This window comes from Macrotis lagotis, chromosome 6, assembly GCF_037893015.1.
Source record: "Macrotis lagotis isolate mMagLag1 chromosome 6, bilby.v1.9.chrom.fasta, whole genome shotgun sequence".
NCBI classification, from domain to species: domain Eukaryota; kingdom Metazoa; phylum Chordata; class Mammalia; order Peramelemorphia; family Peramelidae; genus Macrotis; species Macrotis lagotis.
In genome coordinates, this window is record NC_133663.1 from 166,975,638 (window position 1) to 166,996,161 (window position 20,524).

At 32.8% G+C, this 20,524-nt stretch overlaps 1 protein-coding gene across 1 annotated transcript in view; it reads right to left on the minus strand.

Moving 5' to 3' along the window:
• Nucleotides 1-19,672, minus strand: part of NALCN (sodium leak channel, non-selective) — a 278,783-nt gene extending 259,111 nt beyond the window's left edge. Inside the window, exons 1-4 of the mRNA XM_074192773.1 lie at nucleotides 19,600-19,672; nucleotides 18,921-19,063; nucleotides 18,687-18,791; nucleotides 9,025-9,111 (exon numbers count right to left, since the gene is read on the minus strand). Coding sequence (XP_074048874.1) covers nucleotides 9,025-9,111; nucleotides 18,687-18,791; nucleotides 18,921-19,063; nucleotides 19,600-19,672 — 408 coding nt within the window. The remainder of the gene's footprint in view (nucleotides 1-9,024; nucleotides 9,112-18,686; nucleotides 18,792-18,920; nucleotides 19,064-19,599) is intronic.
• Between the last annotated feature and the right edge of the window lie 852 nt (nucleotides 19,673-20,524).

Sequence of the window (20,524 nt, forward strand, 5' to 3'; positions counted from 1 at the left end):
GCATGAGCACACACATTTTATAAAACTTCTGTTGTTCATTTGAGTCTGACTTTTTACCCTCCTTAAAGTTTTTCTTGGTAAAGATATTGAATCAGTTTGCCATTTTTTTTCTCTAGCTCATTTTACAGATGAGGAAACTGAGGCAAACTTGTTCAAGGTCACTTAACTAGTAAATGTCTGAGTTCAAATTTAAACTCAGATCTTTCTGAGTCCAGGCTCAAAACTAACCACTGAGCCATCAAGTTGCCCCCTAAAACTAATACATTATTAATAACAAAACATAATATAATATATAATCTTCTTTATGATAATGCAAGCCTTTGTGGAAGGCAGTTGGAACAAGGATACAATGGGAATGTTAAAGAATGTAAAAAATGAACAAGCATTAGGCTTGTCATTTAAAAATCACAGATGAATGGAAACAATGTAAAGACCAGGAAATTGCCTTCTGTGGGGGGTGGGGAAGGGAAGTAAGATCAGGGGGAAAATTGTGAAACTCAAAATAAATAAATAAATAAATCTTAAAAAAATAAAATAAAGATCACATGTGAAATGCAGGATAAAGGGCGCCCAAGGACAGTTTTAGCACTTTTGGATCAATTGCTCCCTGAACCTCCTACCCATTAATCCTAGGTTTATAATTCCAGGATAAGTAAAACAAAAATAATTCTGCTTCCATCAGATGTATCTTTAAAGTACCTGAAAGAAGTTACCTGAGTCTCCCCACTTCTTTTTTTTTTTCTATAGCCTAAATACTCTCAATTTATTCAACATACTCTTGTGTAGTATGTGAAACATAGTTACTTTAAAGGGGAAATTTTTTTTGAAAGTTTGTTCCAATTCTTTATGTAAGAGTGGGAAAATATCTTAATGTATAAAGATATAACACAGGTAGTATTCTTTCAAGTTAACACAATTTTGCATTATATTCAATCTTATCATTAGTACTTCAATACCTAAGAATTCATGTTGCTCCTTAAAACATCTATCTTTCTGTAATTATATTTAAAAAATCTCCCTGTACCCCAAAAGAAAGGAAAAGGAAAAAAGGAGGGAAAAAAAGGAAGTTTTCCACTATGTTGCATCTTGTCATCTGTGCTTCAGTACTGCTTTATACATTTACATTTTTTAATTGTATTAAACTATAGCCCTATTCCCCCCCAAAAAAAAGAAAAAAGAAACAAAAGAAAGAAGGAAAGAAAGGAAAGAAGGAAAGGAAGGAAGGAAGGAAGGAAGGAAGGAAGGAAGGAAGGAAGGAAGGAAGGAAGGAAGAAAACTAAATGTTTATTTAAATATCTGGTTGTGATTTGACAGGTTTTAAGGAGGGTATATATTTAACCCCCCCAAAACAAGTCTTGAAGGAAAAACAGAACACAATCATCATTTCTATAGCAATGCTGAATACAGCAATCATCCCCTGACACTGACACAACCTCCAAATAAGTGACTGTACATTCAAGGCATAGAACTAGTAAACGTCCACTGATTAATACAATAACACATGTGAAAGTATCACAGTACTTATTCAAACTGGAGTAAGCGTAGAAATAAATGTGAATCAGAGAGCGAAGCTATTTGAAAAGAATAAAGTGGTTTAGAATATGCCTTGCTATTGACAAACTTCATAAATCCAAGCCATTTGACCTCTGATGAAGAAAATGTTGTATGTGAAGAGGGGTGGGAGGGTATAAAAAAACTGTATATAATTTCATATCTTCGTCCTTCCATTGTAGCAACTGACAATCTGGTATTTTTTCCCTAATGGCTGTATTACGCAAGTAGTTAGATACTTTGAAAAACATTGATAGTTAAAGGACTACTCATGGGAACCATTTCACATACAAATTTCAGAATAGAGTACTTTATCTGCAAGTTCAGATTCTATCATGACATTATTTCTATTGTTTTGGGGTCAATTATCCAACTCTATTATAAATCACTCTATTAATTTATTAAAATATATTATTTTCATTTAAATTTCCAGAATACTGTATTGAAAATCTTGAAGGATACATACAAATATATATGTGAAGAGAGAGAGAGAGAGAGAGAGAGAGAGACATTCTATCTGAAGTTTTCAATTTTTCATTAGCCAATGAAGAATGGTAAAATTATGCAAAATTCCTTCCTATATAGTCAAACTATTACCAATAGCAAAAAGGAAATTTCTGGTGAGAGAACAGTTTTAGTATAGAAGCAGAAATATATAGAAGCAGAAATATAGAAGCAGAAAACCATATTTCAAGGAATTGTGGAGTGAGTAATGATTAGAATAGGGAAGAAGTAAGTGTAGACAACATGTTTTAGAAATTTTGCAGTAAGAAGTAGGAGAGAATTAGGACAGTAGTTGTAGCAAGTCTCAATAGTTCAAGATTTAAAAAATAAAGACCTGAAACTAAGATTAAACATGGGCTTGAAGAAAGTTGGAAATTAAGGAAGATAGTATGGCAAAAGTTTTTAGTTTCTGAACTGTTAATTGAAGGATAACCACTGTTCCAAGATGGATATAGAAGTAGGTGCTCACATGACTAACTGAGATGTTGTATAACCAAAAGTTAAGATAAGGGCCAAAAATAGTTAAGCAAGACTAAAACTGTATTAGTGAAAAGAAATGTGATCTGAGAAGAATTTCTATAAGTTTAGATGAAATAGTTCCAAATGATGATGAATTCCTAGGTATACTCATACGAGTGAGTAGATGGATGGGAGAAGTGAAAATAAGTGAAAATGTAAATCAAGAGACTACTTTACATGGAGTTTTATGGGTGATCAATGTGGACATGGAAATTATCAAGGATAATGGCATAGAAAGAAAAATCATAAGTGAGTTATTCAAATCATTGTGGATAGAGAGAATGCTCAGGGCCTGGAAAATGACAAGTACATGGTCATGAACAGGGAGATATAACTGGGTAGCATAGACTTCAAAAGAGGAGATCTCATTGATTGATGATGGAGAGACAATAATGAAGCTCTCCTAGGGAACAGTACAATTACTACAGTGAGATGGATAAAAAGAGAGATAATGACTAGTCAATGGTGAAGAAGTATTATCAGATCAAGAACTAATTAAACAAGGAATGATTGTGAAGGTAAAAAATATTTACAATATGGGGCAGTTTGTTCTCAAAAATAATTAAAAGATGGTAATAAAGGGCAAAAAACTAAAATAAAAGAATGAATTTTATCAGTGCACTAATATCAACTTCAAACCCAGTTACAAATATCATTATAATTTTTCTTTCAATCAATCAATCTTTTATGGAGAGATTCTATAAAGTGGTGAAACATAGAAGAACCCAAATATATACCAAACTGTTTACAGTAGAATTTTTTAAGGTAGCAAAGAATTAGGGGAGAAAAAAGTAGATAACTATTGATTAGGAAATTATTAAACTAATGATTAAGAAATGGATATGAAGGAATATTTTTTAACAATAAGAAAGGAGAGATATCAAGAATACAGGGAGCATGGGAAAATTTTGTTGAATGACTACATCAATGGAAATAGAAAGAATAGCAAGAACACCAACAAACATAAACTTAATGGTGTGAACATATAATGACCAAGTTTGAACCTAAAATAAAAAAAGTATCTAAACTGAAGAAGGAAGTAGTGGATTATATATGCAAAATATCAAATATGACTTCTAATTTGATTGATTCATTAGTTATTTTGCTAATTTGCTCTTTCCTCTTGGCTTCCTTTTTTATTCTTTGTTTTATTGATAGTAGGGAATGGGAAGAGATAAATTGGGAAATAAAGAAAATCAATACATTTTAATCCAACAGGAAAACCTTTATAATAAGCAATTTTAACAAAATACTTCAAAAATAGATTGGCACAGATTATAAATCCCTCTGGTCTATGTCATATCTTTTTCATTAGATGCTTAAGCAAAGTGTCTTGAATATAGAAGGTGTATAATAAACATTTGAAGGAAAAGAAGTAAAAAAAATCTTCTTTCAGGTTTCTTTTTATTTTTATGATGCTGTTAAATTACAATGTCTATTTTTTCCATTCTCTTATTGTTAACTGAACTTTCTCACTCTCTCTCTCTCTCTCTCTCTCTATATATATATATATATATATATATATGTATGTATGTATGTATGTATGTATATATACACACACATATATTTTTTCTTCTGTCTTCCTTGTTTTTTAGATTTTTCCAAAACAATGATTTCTCTAAATCACACGGGGTTTTTTTGTTGCTAACAGTTACAAATAGAAATGTATATGAAAATATGTTTGTGTGTTTGTGTGTGTGTGTGTGTGTGTGTGTGTATGTGTGTGTGAGAGAGAGAGAGAGAGAGTTAAGAGTATGATTCTAAAGAGGCAGCATTTGCTTATACATGGAGTTGTAGGAAATTTTTTTTTTCTTTCTGGAGTTGGGCAAATAAAACCTTACCTAAGAGGTGTTATTGACTAGGGGAATGGGATATTGTGGGTGGAGTCAATATATGTGAGGTATGTAGGTGGATTCAATATATATATATATATATACATATATATATATATATATATATTATATATATATTTAATGGGCGAATTAAATTTTCATTTAGACACATCATTTGAAATGATGAGAAATGAGGAATTTAAATAGCAAAATTGGAAAGTATTAATCTCTTTGTATTATCATTTTTATATATGAAATAGACATACTAAGGAACGCCACTCAAAAAATTACAACTTAGAAAAAATTATCATCCCAAATCATTAAAAATATAGTAGTATAAAAACTAAAGTAATGATTTGGCAACAAATTGTCCTACTTCTGGTATGCAGTCATTATCCCCCATTCTTTACAGAAAATGGGGCAAACAATGGAACATTACAAGTGAGGAAAAGAGTGCAGACATGTCAGATTTCATGTATGCTTTCATTTTCTTGTCACTGACTACCTTCAAGATAATACAGCACTGGCATTGGTGTTGGAGGATGGCAGAAAACACCCAGACACATCTGTCAAACTGTCAGAGGAAGAATACTACCTGAAGAGCAGTAAGAAAACAGCCTGTCAAAGTGGCAACTAAAATATGACGTTGTGGTTTAACAGACTCCGATTTATTGTGTGATTAGGTGACCTCCTCGAAAAGCTGCTGATTATGCATAAATGAAGCTTGCACTCTAAGGTAATACACTGGCAAGTTTGGATTCTATTTGACCTCATTTCAAATTTAGTAAAGAATTCAAACCACTTCTTGTCTTCTCCAGCAGCCTTCACTCCATCTGAGCATAAAAACGATGTCTACAGTTTTCCAAAATTCCTATTTCAGGCTAGGATTAAAATGTCTTTGTGCTGTTAGTGGATTTATATGAACATTAATAGTGCTATAGGAACATTGATGGAAATGTCAAGCTGACCTGTCATTGTTACTGTTGTTTACTTGATCTGTGCTTTCAAACTCCCATCCCCAAAACTAAAATGCAGGGGTGGGTGGGGGGAGAGAGAGAGAGAGAGAGAGAGAGAGAGAGAGAGAGAGAGAGAGAGAGAGAGAGAGAGAGAGAGAGAGAGAGAGAACGAGAACCTTCTGGGGGATGGTATATGTGTGAAACATTAAAATGAAAATCTTCCTTGTCATTTTTTCAATAGTGCCACACACTATTTGCAGGCTAACATTCTTCTAAAACTATCTAAACACAGGTAAATGATAGGTATTTATGTTCATTTAGGACATAAAATTCTCAAGTATAATTCAAAAGTATGTAGTCATTCATGTGAAACAGTAAATAAAATCAAACAAAAAATTTGTTATCATTAATTACATTTTTATTCTTGAAACATATAAATAATTGCAAAAACCAACCCATGAAAAGTGGTGAAAAATCAATATATTCTACTAAAACTAACAGTACGAAGAGAAACAAGGACAGTTAGAAAATCATATCTATGAAGAAAGTTAACATCCAGTTGTTCAGCCCATAGAAGAGAAGGTTGAGGGGTACTTAAAATATAAGGAGATACCAATGATGATTATTCTTTGATCTGCTGAACAGTATGTTTATTGAAACAGAAAGAGCAGACAGTGAGAGTTACCTGGGCTTGACCTGATCACTAAGGTTAGTGACATGTAAATGTAAAGGAACCATAGAATGGTGATTTGTAGATTGGTGAACTGTGGGATTCAGATTTGGAGGACAGGCAAATTGAAGCTAGAATGAGATTGATGGACTGAAAGGATACTGAGAGAAAGAGGAACTGGAGATGAGGATGGAGAGCTAATGAAGTTAGAGTGACTCTGTGAGAAAAGTAACCTAGGGAAGTTTCAGAGTCTGAGATTCTGTGAAGATGGGACAATTTAGATTAATGATTAAGTCTAAGCTGAGACTGTGCTGGTGAATGAAATAAAATAAAGGTAATAGTGAATGGAATTTAGGAAGTCAAGGCAACAAGCATTTTTTTAAGTACCTACTATATTCCAAACACTATGCTCAATGCTAGAGATACAGAGAAGGCAAAAATTGTCCATGTTTCCTGAGCGCTTGTGGACTAATGGGAGAGACATGTAAATATTATGTAACAACAAGTTATCGGGATATATATGTATGTGTGTGTATGTGTGTGTGTGTATATATATTTGCATAAAGAAAAATTTTAAGTTGGGATGAGGAAGCCAAAAAGACAAGATGAAAAGAGACAGAATTTTCAGTATTCAATACAGATTAGGGAAATGGAGTCTTATGCTGGGAAAATTATACAATTATGAAAACAAGATATCATGACATCAATACAGGATAGATAAGAAGATCACAGAGAAGTATATAAAGGAAGTGAAAAAAATGGAAGTTCCATATATAACAAAATATTTCATTATAGCTGTACTTTTGTATGTGAGCAAAGACCTGAAAGCAAAATAAATATGTGTCAGTTCTGGAATGGCTAAATAAATTGTGGTGCATGAACACAGTGTATTATTATTACTTCATAAGAAACAATGAATAGGAGAAAAATCAGAGAAGCATAAGAAACTTATCTGAATTGATGAAGAATGAAGTATACAGGGGTGGCTAGGTGGCACATAGAGCACCAGCCCAGGAGTCAGGAGTAACTGAGTTCAAATCCAGCCTCAGACACTTGATAATTACCTAGCCATGTGGCCTTGAGCAAGCCACTTAACCCCATTGCCTTGCAAAAAAGGAAAAAAATAAATAAAAATTGAAAAAAATAAATTAAAAAAGAATGAAGTATAAGAACCATTAAAACAACATATATGATTACTCAATCAATAAAAATTCATGAAGTGACTATTATATACCAGGGGGCAATTAGGTAGGTGACATAATAGCTAAAGCACCAGGCTTAGAGTCAGAAAGACCTGATTTCAAATTAGATCTCAGACACTTGCTACCTGTGTGACCTTGGACAAGTCATTGAACCTGTTGGCTTTTGTTTCTTCATCTTTTGTAAAATGAATTGGAGAAGGAAATGGAAGCCCAAGATCTTTTCCTAACAAACCCAAATGGGGTCATAAAGAGTTGAATACAGCTTGGCTAAAATGACTGAATTACAGCAACAAATTATGAATCAGAGGCGCTTTGCTAAGCATTGGCGAATATAAAAAATACAAAAGACAGCCTCTGTCCTCAAAAAAAACCCCTATAATCTAATGATTACAAAAATGTTTTAAAAAAGAACAAAAACCCCCTAAAAATTTAAGACTGTAATTACAATGACTTGACCAATAGAAGAATTACTTCTATACCCTCTTTGAATAGGTGGGGGGAAGAGCTATAGGTGCAGAATTATATATATAGTCTTTTGGCAATGTCCACTGCTTTTGTTGATTTTTTTCCTTTTAAAAACTCCATTAAAAGCTATGAAATGCTTCATAAGGAAGTGAGGAAGGATATATTCATTTGTGGAAGTGATGTGAAAACAAAAAATATTAAAATGTTTTGTCTACAATTACAATGCAGAGATGAATAGTCAGTTTCTTATATTTTTTTGTTTCTTCAAGGTCAAGGGTGTCATACAAATAAATGGAATTTAATGGCAATGAGACTGAGGACATTAGAAGCAGATATCATGGACTGGGGTCAGGGGAGAGAGACATACAGACAGACAGACAACAGATACAGAGAGATGATATTATGGAGTGATGACGGAGGAACAAACACTGAAAAATGACCATCATAATAAATATAGTGCTCCTAGACTAAGAGCTCTGTGTTTGGTGGCAAGTATGAGGAGTTCACTTTTCTTATAATCTTGTAGTGATATTTCACCTCTCACTACCTTCTTAGGATATGCTATATCATGATGTCAAGTCTTGTCATTTCTCTTCCAAATCTATGCTTTCCTTCTCTATTACCATTACCAGATGCTAATCTCACAGATCTCTCTATTTTTAAGTTTTTCCTTGTCTTTACCCTAAATCTTAACCAAATAAATAAACCAAACATTACTCTATTTATATTATTAAACTCCTCAAAAGGTATCTCTACTGTTTAGAAACTTCAAGCATCAATTCTTGTGACTGTTTTGATGTCTCATCTATCCTTTCCAAGTGCTTGAATTTCTACAGAGATAAATTTTGTTATTAATCTTTTGGCTCCTCTAGGACCCTACAGTGAAGAACCTTATCCTATATACTCAGAAAACATATACTCAAATCAAAATAGCATTTCTCAAGGACCTACTAATCCAAATCTCAAAAACAAAGTTTATTTTTGATCAACAAGGATTTGCTCAAACTGATAATACATGACATATTTATTACTGCTATAAATATTTATTTTACTGACAAATTCTTTTAAAAATGTAACTTTTGTGGGAATAATGGAACAGGAAGAAATCAGATGATCTAAGCTCTAATTCAAGTTTAGTCACGTGCATGAATTCAAGTTTTTTAAACTCGCTGAGCTTCAGTTCTTACATGGAGAATAAGAATAATATATTCCCTATTTAAACTTAAAAGGATATCACAATGATTATAATGGAAAATCCTTTAAAATGGTGTGAAAACTACAAAATATTATGAAAATATGCAATAGCATTATTAATTGAACTATACCTGTAAGCAAGCTGGAGCTCTACCTTGGGGCTTGTTGACATCCACAGCTACTAGCTGCCATCCTCCAGCTGCATCTTCATGAAACATCTTCAAGGCAATTAAAAAAAGAGGAGAAACAGGAATACAACTTTATTAATAGGTAAATACTGCAGATTAAGAAACTATCTTTTTGGTATGTGTGTAGTTATGTTCCTTACCATAGGGCAAACTTCTGATAGCAGATCATACAATAGTTTGACTATTAAAAAATCAAATAGTTGTTGCAGATGAGTGGATGGCAAAATTCAGAGATGATCTAGGTCTCAGAAAAACAGCTAGGCCTGTGTTGGTGGGAGTGTGTAGATGTGTTTATGTGCTAAGACAATGTAACTACAGTGTCTAATTACATTATGTAGCTCTGACTAAAGACATCATTAACACCATTAACTTCATCTATTCAGCATAGTTTTACTATATGAGTAGCTTTTGTGCTTTGTAAATGTGTGAATATGAAAATATTCATCACAAAAGTACTTATCATTTATACCATCTAGCTTTATTATTTAAATTAATGTGAAAACAATATTATAGCTTACATATATAAAGCTCATGATTCTAATTATGTCATGGCAATTGAAAAATTAAGTAAGGGCAATATAAATCAAAATGATGAATTTAACATGGTACATATGTAGTGTGATGCCAATGAAACATAGTAGTCACAAATTTCCTAAGAGAATCTTCCCTATTGAGAGAAAGTACTGAACAAGTATAAGGTCTCCTTAGGGTGATAATTAGATATAGAAGTGGATCTTAAGGTAGGAAACTAACACCGTTACTAAGGAAAGATTATTTAAAGTAGACTAAATCTGGGCTATTGGCTGAAATATTATGCATATTTCAGTAATAAGTGGTTACTTTTGATTAGACTTAACTGTATTTCTCAATACAATTCTTGCTTCACAAATCCACACATTGAATCTCAAACGCATTTTCACTTATTTTAGATTCGATAGTCAACTTCACTTCATCAACTGCTTCTTCTAATGAAAATCTCACTTTTTATAAAGATACCTGATTGGACCATGGGGGGAGAGTGGTCAGATATAACACATTTTCTTTTTTTTGCTTCTTGCAGGGGTCCAAGGGGTTGTATGGGGGCTCAGGGCCTCTTGGCCCCAGGACCAGGGATCTGTCTGCTGTGCCACTCAGCTACCCTACAGCAGAGTCAGAGTGAAAGGAGAAAGAAAATATAGTACATGGCAGTGAAGAAATAAGAAAGGAGGGAGTTGGGTTCAGTAATGGCAACGTTGGAAAAAATATGGAAGTAACTTTTGCCATGGACTTACCATAAAGAATGTGATCCACCCATGACAGAGTTGTTGGTGTTGGAACAAAGACGGAAGCACATTTTTTATTATTATTATTTGGGGGAGGGTACAGGGCAAATGGGGCTGGGCGGCCTACCTGGAGACGCATGGCAGGGTGATCATTGACTGTCTGAGGCCAAATTTGGACCCGGGTGCTCCTGGCTCAAGGGCCAATGCTCTGTCTGCCACCCAGCCACCCCTACTATTATTACTATTTTATTTTATTTTGGGTATTTTTTTTTCTTCTTTTTGGTTTTTGCAGGGCAGTGGGGATCGGGTGGCCTGCATGTCACATGGCTGGGTGATTGTTGGGTCTACGGGGCTGGATGTGGCTTGGGTGCTCGTGGCTCCAGGGCTGGTGCTTTGTCCATTGCTCCACCTGGCCATACCTACAATTATTATTATTATTTTTTTATTTTAATTTTTTTCTCTTCCCTTTACTTTATCGCTCAAGCAATTCTATATTTATGGGGGGAGGGGGTATTTCGTTTACTCTTAAACAAGAATATTTTATTAATGTAAAAAAATTTGTACAAAATGAGAATAAAAAAATAAAAATAATAAAAAATAAAATAAAATACAGGAAGCCTTCCCCCCCAAAATTAAAAAAAAATTAAAAAAAAGATACCTGATTGAAGGAATATTTTCCCACTTACATTTTTTCACTGATATTTTCTTCTCTCAGACCTTTCATGCAATAAGAATTTTTATTTTATTAATCTAAGGTTCTTTATAATAAAAGAAGCTATCACTGTACCATGAAAATTTTCCCCTGACTCCTATACTTATATCCCTCTGTTAGACTGACTTTTATTCAGTAAGGGAGTAATAGAGGAAATATAAGAAGTTATGAGATTCCATAACTATCAACTTCCATAACTTGGAACACACTTCTAATATCAGATCATCCAATAGTTTGACTCTATTAAAAGCCAAATGATTGTTGTAGAAGTTGTAAAGTGTGCATGATAAAATTTAGAGATGATAGAGGCCTTAGAAGAACAGCTAGGTCTGAGTTGATGTGGTTGTGTGGGTGTGTTTATGTGCTAAGACACAATGCAACTATAGTGGCTATTTACATTTTGTAGCCCAGCTTAAAAAGGTCAGGAATACCATTTACTTCATCTATCCAGACATAGGATTCATATTACTTTGATAGGAAAAGAGCCAATTTACAAGTTATATTCGAGGAGCGAATCATGAACAACCCATTCCTCTAAAACTCAGAGTCCTACTCTGAGCTGACTAAAAATCTCTTTCTTCAAAGTCATTGAAAAAACTTGAGTTTCCTTCTAAGGACAAAAGGCCAAATCAATCCTGTCAATCATGAGCAAAAAACTCTCTGTTGATATATCCTGTGTTCTCTTATCATGGTCTCGGGATCCCTGGGGCACATTTTTTCTTTGATCAGAAGCAGACTAATTTTCTCTGTTAAATTAATTTTTCCATTGGACAAAAATCAAATAAATCAATTTAATCACTAGTAAAAGTATGCTGCCAAGGTCACTTTTTTGTGGGAAATGAAGGGAAGGACATGCAAATGTGTTCAGTTTCTGTCTAGTCTTTTGAATCAAGAGTGAGGTTTTGATCATTTGGGGCAGAAATGAATGAATGCCATTTTCTAAGTTTATCTAAGTAGAGTTTCTGCAATAACTGTTCGCAAAGCAAGCTTTGGGAAGATGTAGAGATCCTTTTAACTTCTAGGCATTTTCTCAGGCTAGCTGTTATTAGAGGTGACTGACTTCATAGTGGATAGAGAACATTGAGTCTGGAGACAGGAAGACCCGAGTTTGAATATGATTCAGACAATTATTGGATATATGACTAGGCAAGTTTGTTTTTCTCAGTTTCCACAACTATAAAATGAAGGTAATAATAGCATGTAGCTTGCAAAGTTGTTGTGAGGGTAAAATGAGATAATTTTTATAAAAAAGGATTTAGTACAGTGACTACTAAGTTCAATTGCTTTTTTCTATTCTTTCCCCTTTCCTCAGACAACCCTTCTTTACTTAAGAGATAGATTTATTGCTAAAGAAATCAAATCAGCCCAGTGAGAAGTTAAATATGGAGCAAAAAGAGATAATTGTTTATTGATGATAGCTATACTATATACAAATTATCCTATCATTTAATGTTTTGTGCTTTAAAAAAATGTTGGTGTCATTTCCCAAAACAATTCCATAACAGACAATTGCTTTTGATCACTGAAATGTCTTTCCTGAATTATGACCATTAACTTCAACCCTATAGGAATTTAATACCTGCAAAAGCTCCAAGACATAAAAGTTTACAATTGTTGGTGTGGGGAATAAAAATCCACTTAAAAATATAGAAACTATCTTATTGTCTGATCTTATTATCTCTTATACTTTTTGTTTCTTCCTTAAGGTTATGATTTCTCTCTCATCACACTCAATTTGGATCAATGTACAACATGGAAACAAAGTAAAGACTGACAAATTGCTTTCTGTGGAGGGGAGGGAAGTAAGATTAAGGGAAAAATTGTAAAACTCAAAATAAATAAAATCTTTAATAAAGAAAAAATATATATAGAAACTCCTTTGAGCAAAAATAAATTTATTTTAGCTTTTCTTGAGAAAAGGGCACACTCCAAGTCTCACAAAGGTAGTGAAGATCAACGACCTGCCCCAAAATTGACAGTCAAACAAGATTATATGGACTAACATGATCCCCTCCTCCTCCCTATCATCCCTCTCTGTCAACTCAATGGTTAGTCTTCAAAGTTACATTCTACTTGTGAAAATCTGTCCCAGCAACAAAGAATGAAAGGTTTTCATAAAATATTACCTCACCATACAGATCGGAAGAATAACCTTCATGATTGAGGTAATATGAGCTGTCTTGGAATGTAAAGTCTAGGAACAGTCTACTTATCGTCAAACAAGAGGAGTCGTATGAGCTTCTTTGGAATGCAAGTTTTTCTCATGGGAAAAAGTCTACTATCCTTCTAGTAGTCAGTAAAAGTAATCTTATCAAAAGTTAGGAGAGTGAGCCACCTGTTTGGAAAACAAGGGGTTTTCTTCTAGAAATAGTTTAAGAATAATAGTTTGTTCTTTCTTTAATATTTCTTAACCCTGAGAAGATTTCACTAGGAATATTAACCCTGAAATGGTTTTATTGGGAATATTCCAATTATTACAGATACACAGAGATGAATGATGGAATCAAAGATTTTTAGGAATGGGGTGGGTGGGGTGTTGTTCAATGTATAGTAGGGGAAAAGCAATAAACTGCTGTGTTTGAATAGGGTTCAGAACAATTACTTGAGAAGAAAAACCAAGCAAAAAACACAAATAAAAATGGGGAAAATGAAAAAATACCAAGTGAACACTTGTGTGTATATGTATATGTTACTTTTCAAGTCATAAGTATGTGGGGGATCTTTTTAAAAATTTAAAAATTCATTTTGAAACTGAATGTAATCATTAGTTATAAAAACTAATGATCATGGGTATCCAATTAGGCTCAATTATTAAATAATATATTCAATGACTCATCTTCCCTAAATTTAATTCTCATTTATTATTTTTCATGTCTAAAATATTATCCTGCTGCTATAACTCCTCCTTACAACCTAGTTTCCCCTCATACCTTATGCTATAAAGAATCTTCCAAGTCATTGCACTCAAATATTTTTCTCATACATACATATATTTCTAATATATTCTGTTATCTTAAAGCAATTTTCTAATATATTTATATTTTCATGTAGAGACCAGTATCTTTTAAATTCCTATAAACATTAATTTTTTAAAACAAACTTTTTGTCTTAAAATGAAGTGGTGTACATATTTATTTTGGTAGGGGGAAATAGAATTTTCCTTATAAAAATACTTTTCCCTTTCTCTTCTATTATTACACATTTATGCAGAAGTTGAACAAAATAATAAAGGGTATAGAAGCTACCCTATACATTTTAATGTCTTACTTGTGGAATTTTCAATGCCTCTTGATGTAAATGACAGGACTAATAATAATAATAAATAATAAACTTTTTTTCTTTTCTGCTCTTATTCTTTTACTATTTTTCCTTTTCCACTCTCCAGATTTCTATATTAGCTTTCATTAATCTCTGATAGAATCTAACTTCTAATTCTTATAGTCCAAAAATGGTCCCCTCCAATGGTGAAAAATATTCTGTCTTTACTACAGTGATGATTTTTGTCCTTCATTCTCAAAGAAGACCATGACATCAGGAAGATGATGCCATGACAAGCACACATATTGGATTTCAGTGGAGTGCTGTGCTAAGTCACTACCAGCCTCACTTTCTCCTCCAGAGCCATCTAGATCTAGTGGCCAGATACGGATCAGCATGACAGGAAATGGCCCTAGATGTGGGACAATCAGAATAAAGTGACTTGCCTAAGGTCACACAGCTAGTAAATGTCAAGTGTCTGAGGCTGGTTTTGAATTTCTATCCTCCTGACTTCAAGACTAACAATCCTTACCCTAAACCAAACATATGTCATTCTAAATCCCATTGCAGACGTGAGGTACTAAAGCAATACTAGTTAAGCACAGATCCGTTAGATCAAATCTTATTTAAAAAAAAACTGGAATTAATGAATGGTTCTAAATTGAAACATTTAATAACATGTTAAAATAGTTCTTTTGAAGTTAACATGTTTACACGCATTATTTCTTTTTGCCAATACTTTGTTTAGCAGGTAGCAGTAACTATTTTGTGTACAAGTAAATTCAGGTAAGTGACTTGCTCTTACTAAGTACTGGGTAAAGAATTTGAACCCACATTTTCCTGGATTTTCACACAGCACTGCAAAAGCACTGGTATCCTAAGGAGCTATCATGGCCAGTTCCTTATTCCTACCATGAATCTCCTCAGTGGGTTGTATTAATTCATTCAATTGAATAAATGGAATGTTGAGGAATGTTTTATGGCTATCAGTTTACTTCTGAGTCCAGGTGGCCAGTCCAGCGGGTGGATACCAACCATTTAACTGAGCTGTGTATAAATAATGTGGACCCTTTGGTAGAAGTAGATTTTCTCGTCATAGAGACTCATCTTGACTTCAGTTTACACTTGTAAGGACATGTTACTTATACATAGTTATCTATCATTCCTGTCTCACTTTCTGGCAACACTGCTGAATATTAATCAAACATTCTCACTGTTTTCATTTCACAAGGATCTTAATTGCTTTTGTGCCCTACATAAGTTCTTAAAAATCAGTTTCTACTTCATTCTTCTAGTTTTTAGTTTTGTTTTTTTTACTGACTTCTGCAAACTTTTTGCTAGTTCACTGAATGCACAAGACTTGCATTTACCTATGAGAACATGAATGCAAAATGCTTGTTGTTCTATTTTTAAAGAGAGGAAAAATCCTCAAGACTACTTTTGTGTCCTGCAGTGAAGATTAGAGACAATTATATCTAAGCTGAGACACTACAATGTCTCAGTTTCCTTCTTTGTCAGACAAATATGTAATTGCTTCTTCCTGACTCCCACAAGTCTCTATCAAGTAAGTTTATTTGTTTAAGAACCGACTGTCAAAAGAGAGGTTCCCTTTTTAATTCACTTAAACCAATCCCTTAGGGATACATTGCAAATTAAAATAATCCAGATCTATAAGAGAACCACTCTCATTTTTTGAAACAAATTTGGCTTATAACTATCACCATTCTCTTGTTTGATTTTTTTTTTGGTTTGGTTTTTGTCAGAGATTCTTTATGACTTAACATGAACAGAAAACTTGACTGGTTGTGAAAAGGAGCATTAATTCCTTAGTGGGGATCATGTGAAATTTTTTCTCTCTCCAAAGATCACAGATGTGATAGATTTACAACAAATGCAGTTCTTTCCATACTATACCCTATAGTTAGCATTAGGGCCACTTTGTCATGCTGCTCTTAAGTAGGTAGGAGGGAAGGAAGGGCTCGTTGCTAGGCAGCATAAATGGTGCTTTTGTAAGAGGCTGAAGTACATGTATTTCTGTTGCTTAGCAACTGGGTCCACAGCAGTAGCTTTTTTCCCTTCATCTAAATTTCCCGCAAATTTTTCTTTTATTTCTTCTGTTGAATTTCATGATGTTTTCCAACTAATCTACCAACTTTCACTACCTCTTAGTAACAAAATTATTTGACCCAGCTCTTGTCTTTTTTCTTACCTTTTATTTTTTGTAATAAATGTATACTTGGTAATGATTCCAAATTTTAAAAAATAACTTGAGGATTTTAGATAATAACTAATTTATTTTATAAAATTATTTAATAATTATATAATGATCAATTTCTAATTATAATATTTACCTCATAACATGACTGATTAAATAATTGTTTATGCAGCCATTTTATATAATCTTTTAAATATATGTGAATGTAAGTTCTATGGGTAGGTAGAAACTAAAAAATTACTGCAATTTGTTTCTTAGCACATTCCACAAATATATACAAAGCTCTTGGTGTGTATCTTATCCAGTCCTAAAAACAATTATAAAGCCTAACTGGAATACATAATGAGTTTCACAGCAGAAACAAATTAGTATAGAAACAAACATTATACATTCTTAGCTTTTTACTTTGAAGTTGATTTACCTTCCTGAATTTAATTTGGAAATTAGTTCTCTCTTTATATTAAAGCCCATATATAAATTTAAAAAGTTCTATGTAAAAGTCGAATAAGAATTCTACACATAAATGTTACTTAAATCAAGTAAGAAAAATCTGCTTTTGTTAGTGTTTAAGGCAATATTTGATAGCTTATAATCATCCTTAATTTAAATAAGTTTATTTTATAATTCAAGATAAGAAATAATGGTTCTCTGAAGCATCACTCATTTTATTCCTATATTTCTCCATCTTCATTCTCTCTCTCTCTCTGTCTTTGTATCTCTGTCTCTCTCTCTCTCTCACACACAGACAAATACAAATTAAAAATAAGAAAATAACAAACAGGTATATTCTCTATTTCTTTATCCTTCATGCTAAGAAATGACACATTTTCTACTTCTTTCTATCAATCTTAAAAAAACAGGCATGGATCTAAGTTCCTATTACATCTAACAGTATTCACCTTTTGGTTTTAAGAAAGAGGCAATTAAGTACAATAGAGAGGTTTCTGAATTTAGACTCAGGAAAATATAAGTTTAAATCCCACCTAAGTTAATTTACAAGCTGTGTTAATTTAGCCATTTCACTCAATTTTGTTGAAGTTCAGTTTCCTCATCTGCAAAATGTGATATTAATACCCACCTCAAAGGGTTTTTGGGAGAATCAAATGAGATAAAATATGTCCAGTGCTTAGCAAAGCTTCCAGAATCATATAAACATCAGCAATTATTATTAGATTTAAGGGAAATGGAAGCTTTTGGCAAAAATAAATAAGACCATGTGGAAACCTATCTATAGAAAGAAAAGGGTTGAAGTGGAGAGCCAAAGAGTTCTAATAATTCTAGTTACATGGTACAGTGGATAGTTTGAAACTAGTCAGAAAGAGATGAAGTCAAATTAGCTTCAGGAACCAGCTACATGACCCTGGACAACTCACTTAACCTCTGTCCATCTTAATTTCCTCATCTATAAGGGCTGTGAGAATGAGATGAAGTGTGTTTCAAACCTTAAACCATATAAATGCTAATTTTTGCTGTTGTTATTTTTATTATTTTATTTCATTGCATATTCATGCACCCCAAGTGTGAAACAGAAATCATTAAAAAAAGTCTAGCAAGATGAGCATAAAATTTCTAAGAAAAGATATTCTAGCTGCTATATATCTGAAAAGTTCTTGACTCTTTATTGTCTTCTAAACCAAGACCCATGATAGAAAGTCATCCTCATGTCATACACAATATAAGATGGGCTAAATATGAGAATGTGGATGCTGATTCCTAGTATCCCTCTGAGGTTCTATAATATGTTCTATAGAACTGGGGTGTGACATTGAGTCCTTGAAGGGTATGTAAATGGAAGAGAAGTGAATGTAAGTTTTATTCGATTAGAAAGCTTGTGAAGATGTATCTGACAATAAGATTTTATCCATAACCAATTTCTGACATCCTAATTAAACTTGGAAAAAAGATCATGATGAGGAGACTGATCCCCCAAAATCATATATAATTTAGACTAGCAATTAGTGAATACCTTTCATTAAGTCATAGAAGGGTTGGCATCTGCATAAGCTAACAGGGTGTTCTCATGGATATTAGCTTATGCAGACCCCAACCCTTCTATGACTTAATGAAATGTAATATTGAGTTATTATATATTTCACATGTTTCAAATTTGTCAAAATTATTTTTCTTGAAATAAATTAAAATTTTGCCAATGCTTTACCTGTGTTGTGGCTGTTGAAGTCGTACTACTTCTGGATCCCCACATCTGTTGGAACTGTACCCTGATTTCTGCAAATGTTTCAATAATGACGGCAATAAATACATTCTGGAAGGGAAAAATAGACATATAAACCAAATTTTATGATAAGACTCAGCAGAATTGGAGAAAACTTAGTAGAAATTCAGGATATCATTTGTATGCTTAACAGACTTATCATAATAAATTATACAATACCTTAACAAGCCAGGCAAGAAAGAATATTAAAGTGATGAAATAAAAGTAAGAGCGCCATCTTGGAAAGCTGTCAATTGCTCGATACATTAAGAATACCCAGCCTTCTTGAGAGGCAGCCTCATATACAGTGAAAATGCTTGTACCTGTTGACAAAAAAGGGAAACAGGTTGTGTTTCTTTTTTAGATGAAAAAAACTTTTCTCAGGAAAAAACCCCAAAACTTTTTTCTACCTTCCTTCTTTTATTGTGAAAATCTTACAGAAGGATTATGTTTTAGATGACATTTTATTTCTTTTTGTTTTTAAAACTTTAGTTATTTCTGTCATGTATGAAATGAATTCTAAGTATTTCATTCACAAAGAGAAATTTCAGGGGCACTCTCGAGATGATGATACGTCATCTAGAGATGGTAAACTTTCAATTATTAACATAAGGGTACCATGAAAGCTAAATAAAACTATAAAAAAACTACCAAGGGGTCTAAATATTTATGGTTCAAAAGACCATATTTTATATCCTTGGCATCTTTGGAACAAATTGAGTAAATAGAATTTGTTATATATGAAATATATCCAAAGCTGTGCTTTTGATTTGAAGCACTACTTAGAAAGATGAATTCATCTAGCTCATCTTTGGTTTGTGAAGTCTTAACTGAATTTCAAAGTATGAAAGTCAAATACCATATGTTGTTTCATGTTTTCTGACAGATTCATCCTGTTCCAAATCCTTCTTCTCAGAAAGAAGAGTTAACATAGGTGAATAGGTGAAAAAATTTGAAGCACATTACTGACTATATAGAGGAAAAAAAATTTCCAGGTGCCAACAAGCCTTAGGGCTTGTCTAGGAAATAAAAAAAAAGAACCTCAAATTCTTTAACTTAAATCTAGCTCATGTTTTTCATTTTTTCAATTTCCTATATGTTTTGGTTTTAGTAAACTGATCAGGAAACTGACTTTCAATTTGAGGAAAATAACTTGAGAAAAAACATTTTTTTGAACAACCATTAGAAAAATTAAGAACAGGGAAAAAAAGTACATACAGGCAGATGGAGTAGTTACTAAAGGACTAAGTAACGTGTAAAACCAGATTTAGGTAAGCCCACAGCCAAGAATCACAGAACAATAGCAGAAAAACAAACCACAGCAACCAGCAATGTAGCTTTACATACATTTGAGGCTTTATGAAACAAATAAAATTGTATATAACAAATAAAAGTAGTTAATTTCCATATAATAAAATTGTTAATGAGTTCTAGTTCAAAGTAGTATAGGTATCCATAGAAAACTGACATTGAAGACTAAATTTACTTAAAAATCGCTTGTTTTCTGCTGAAAAGTGGAAATCAATACTATAAACAAAAACAACCAAAGTCCGTGGTACAACCATATTTCTAGCTCTGTTTTAGGGGAAAGGACTCAATTCAATTGAAGCCAGGTTAACAAATGTACTTGCATGGAACTGATCATGTAAGGTATTCAGAGGGAAATGGTCTTGTCTTCAAGAAGTTTAAAATCCTTTATTATATATGCTTTCTTGAAATTTGAATTTATTTTTCATATCATGAATCTTTTCTAATGTTTTGTTGCACAGATGAAAATTTACTTT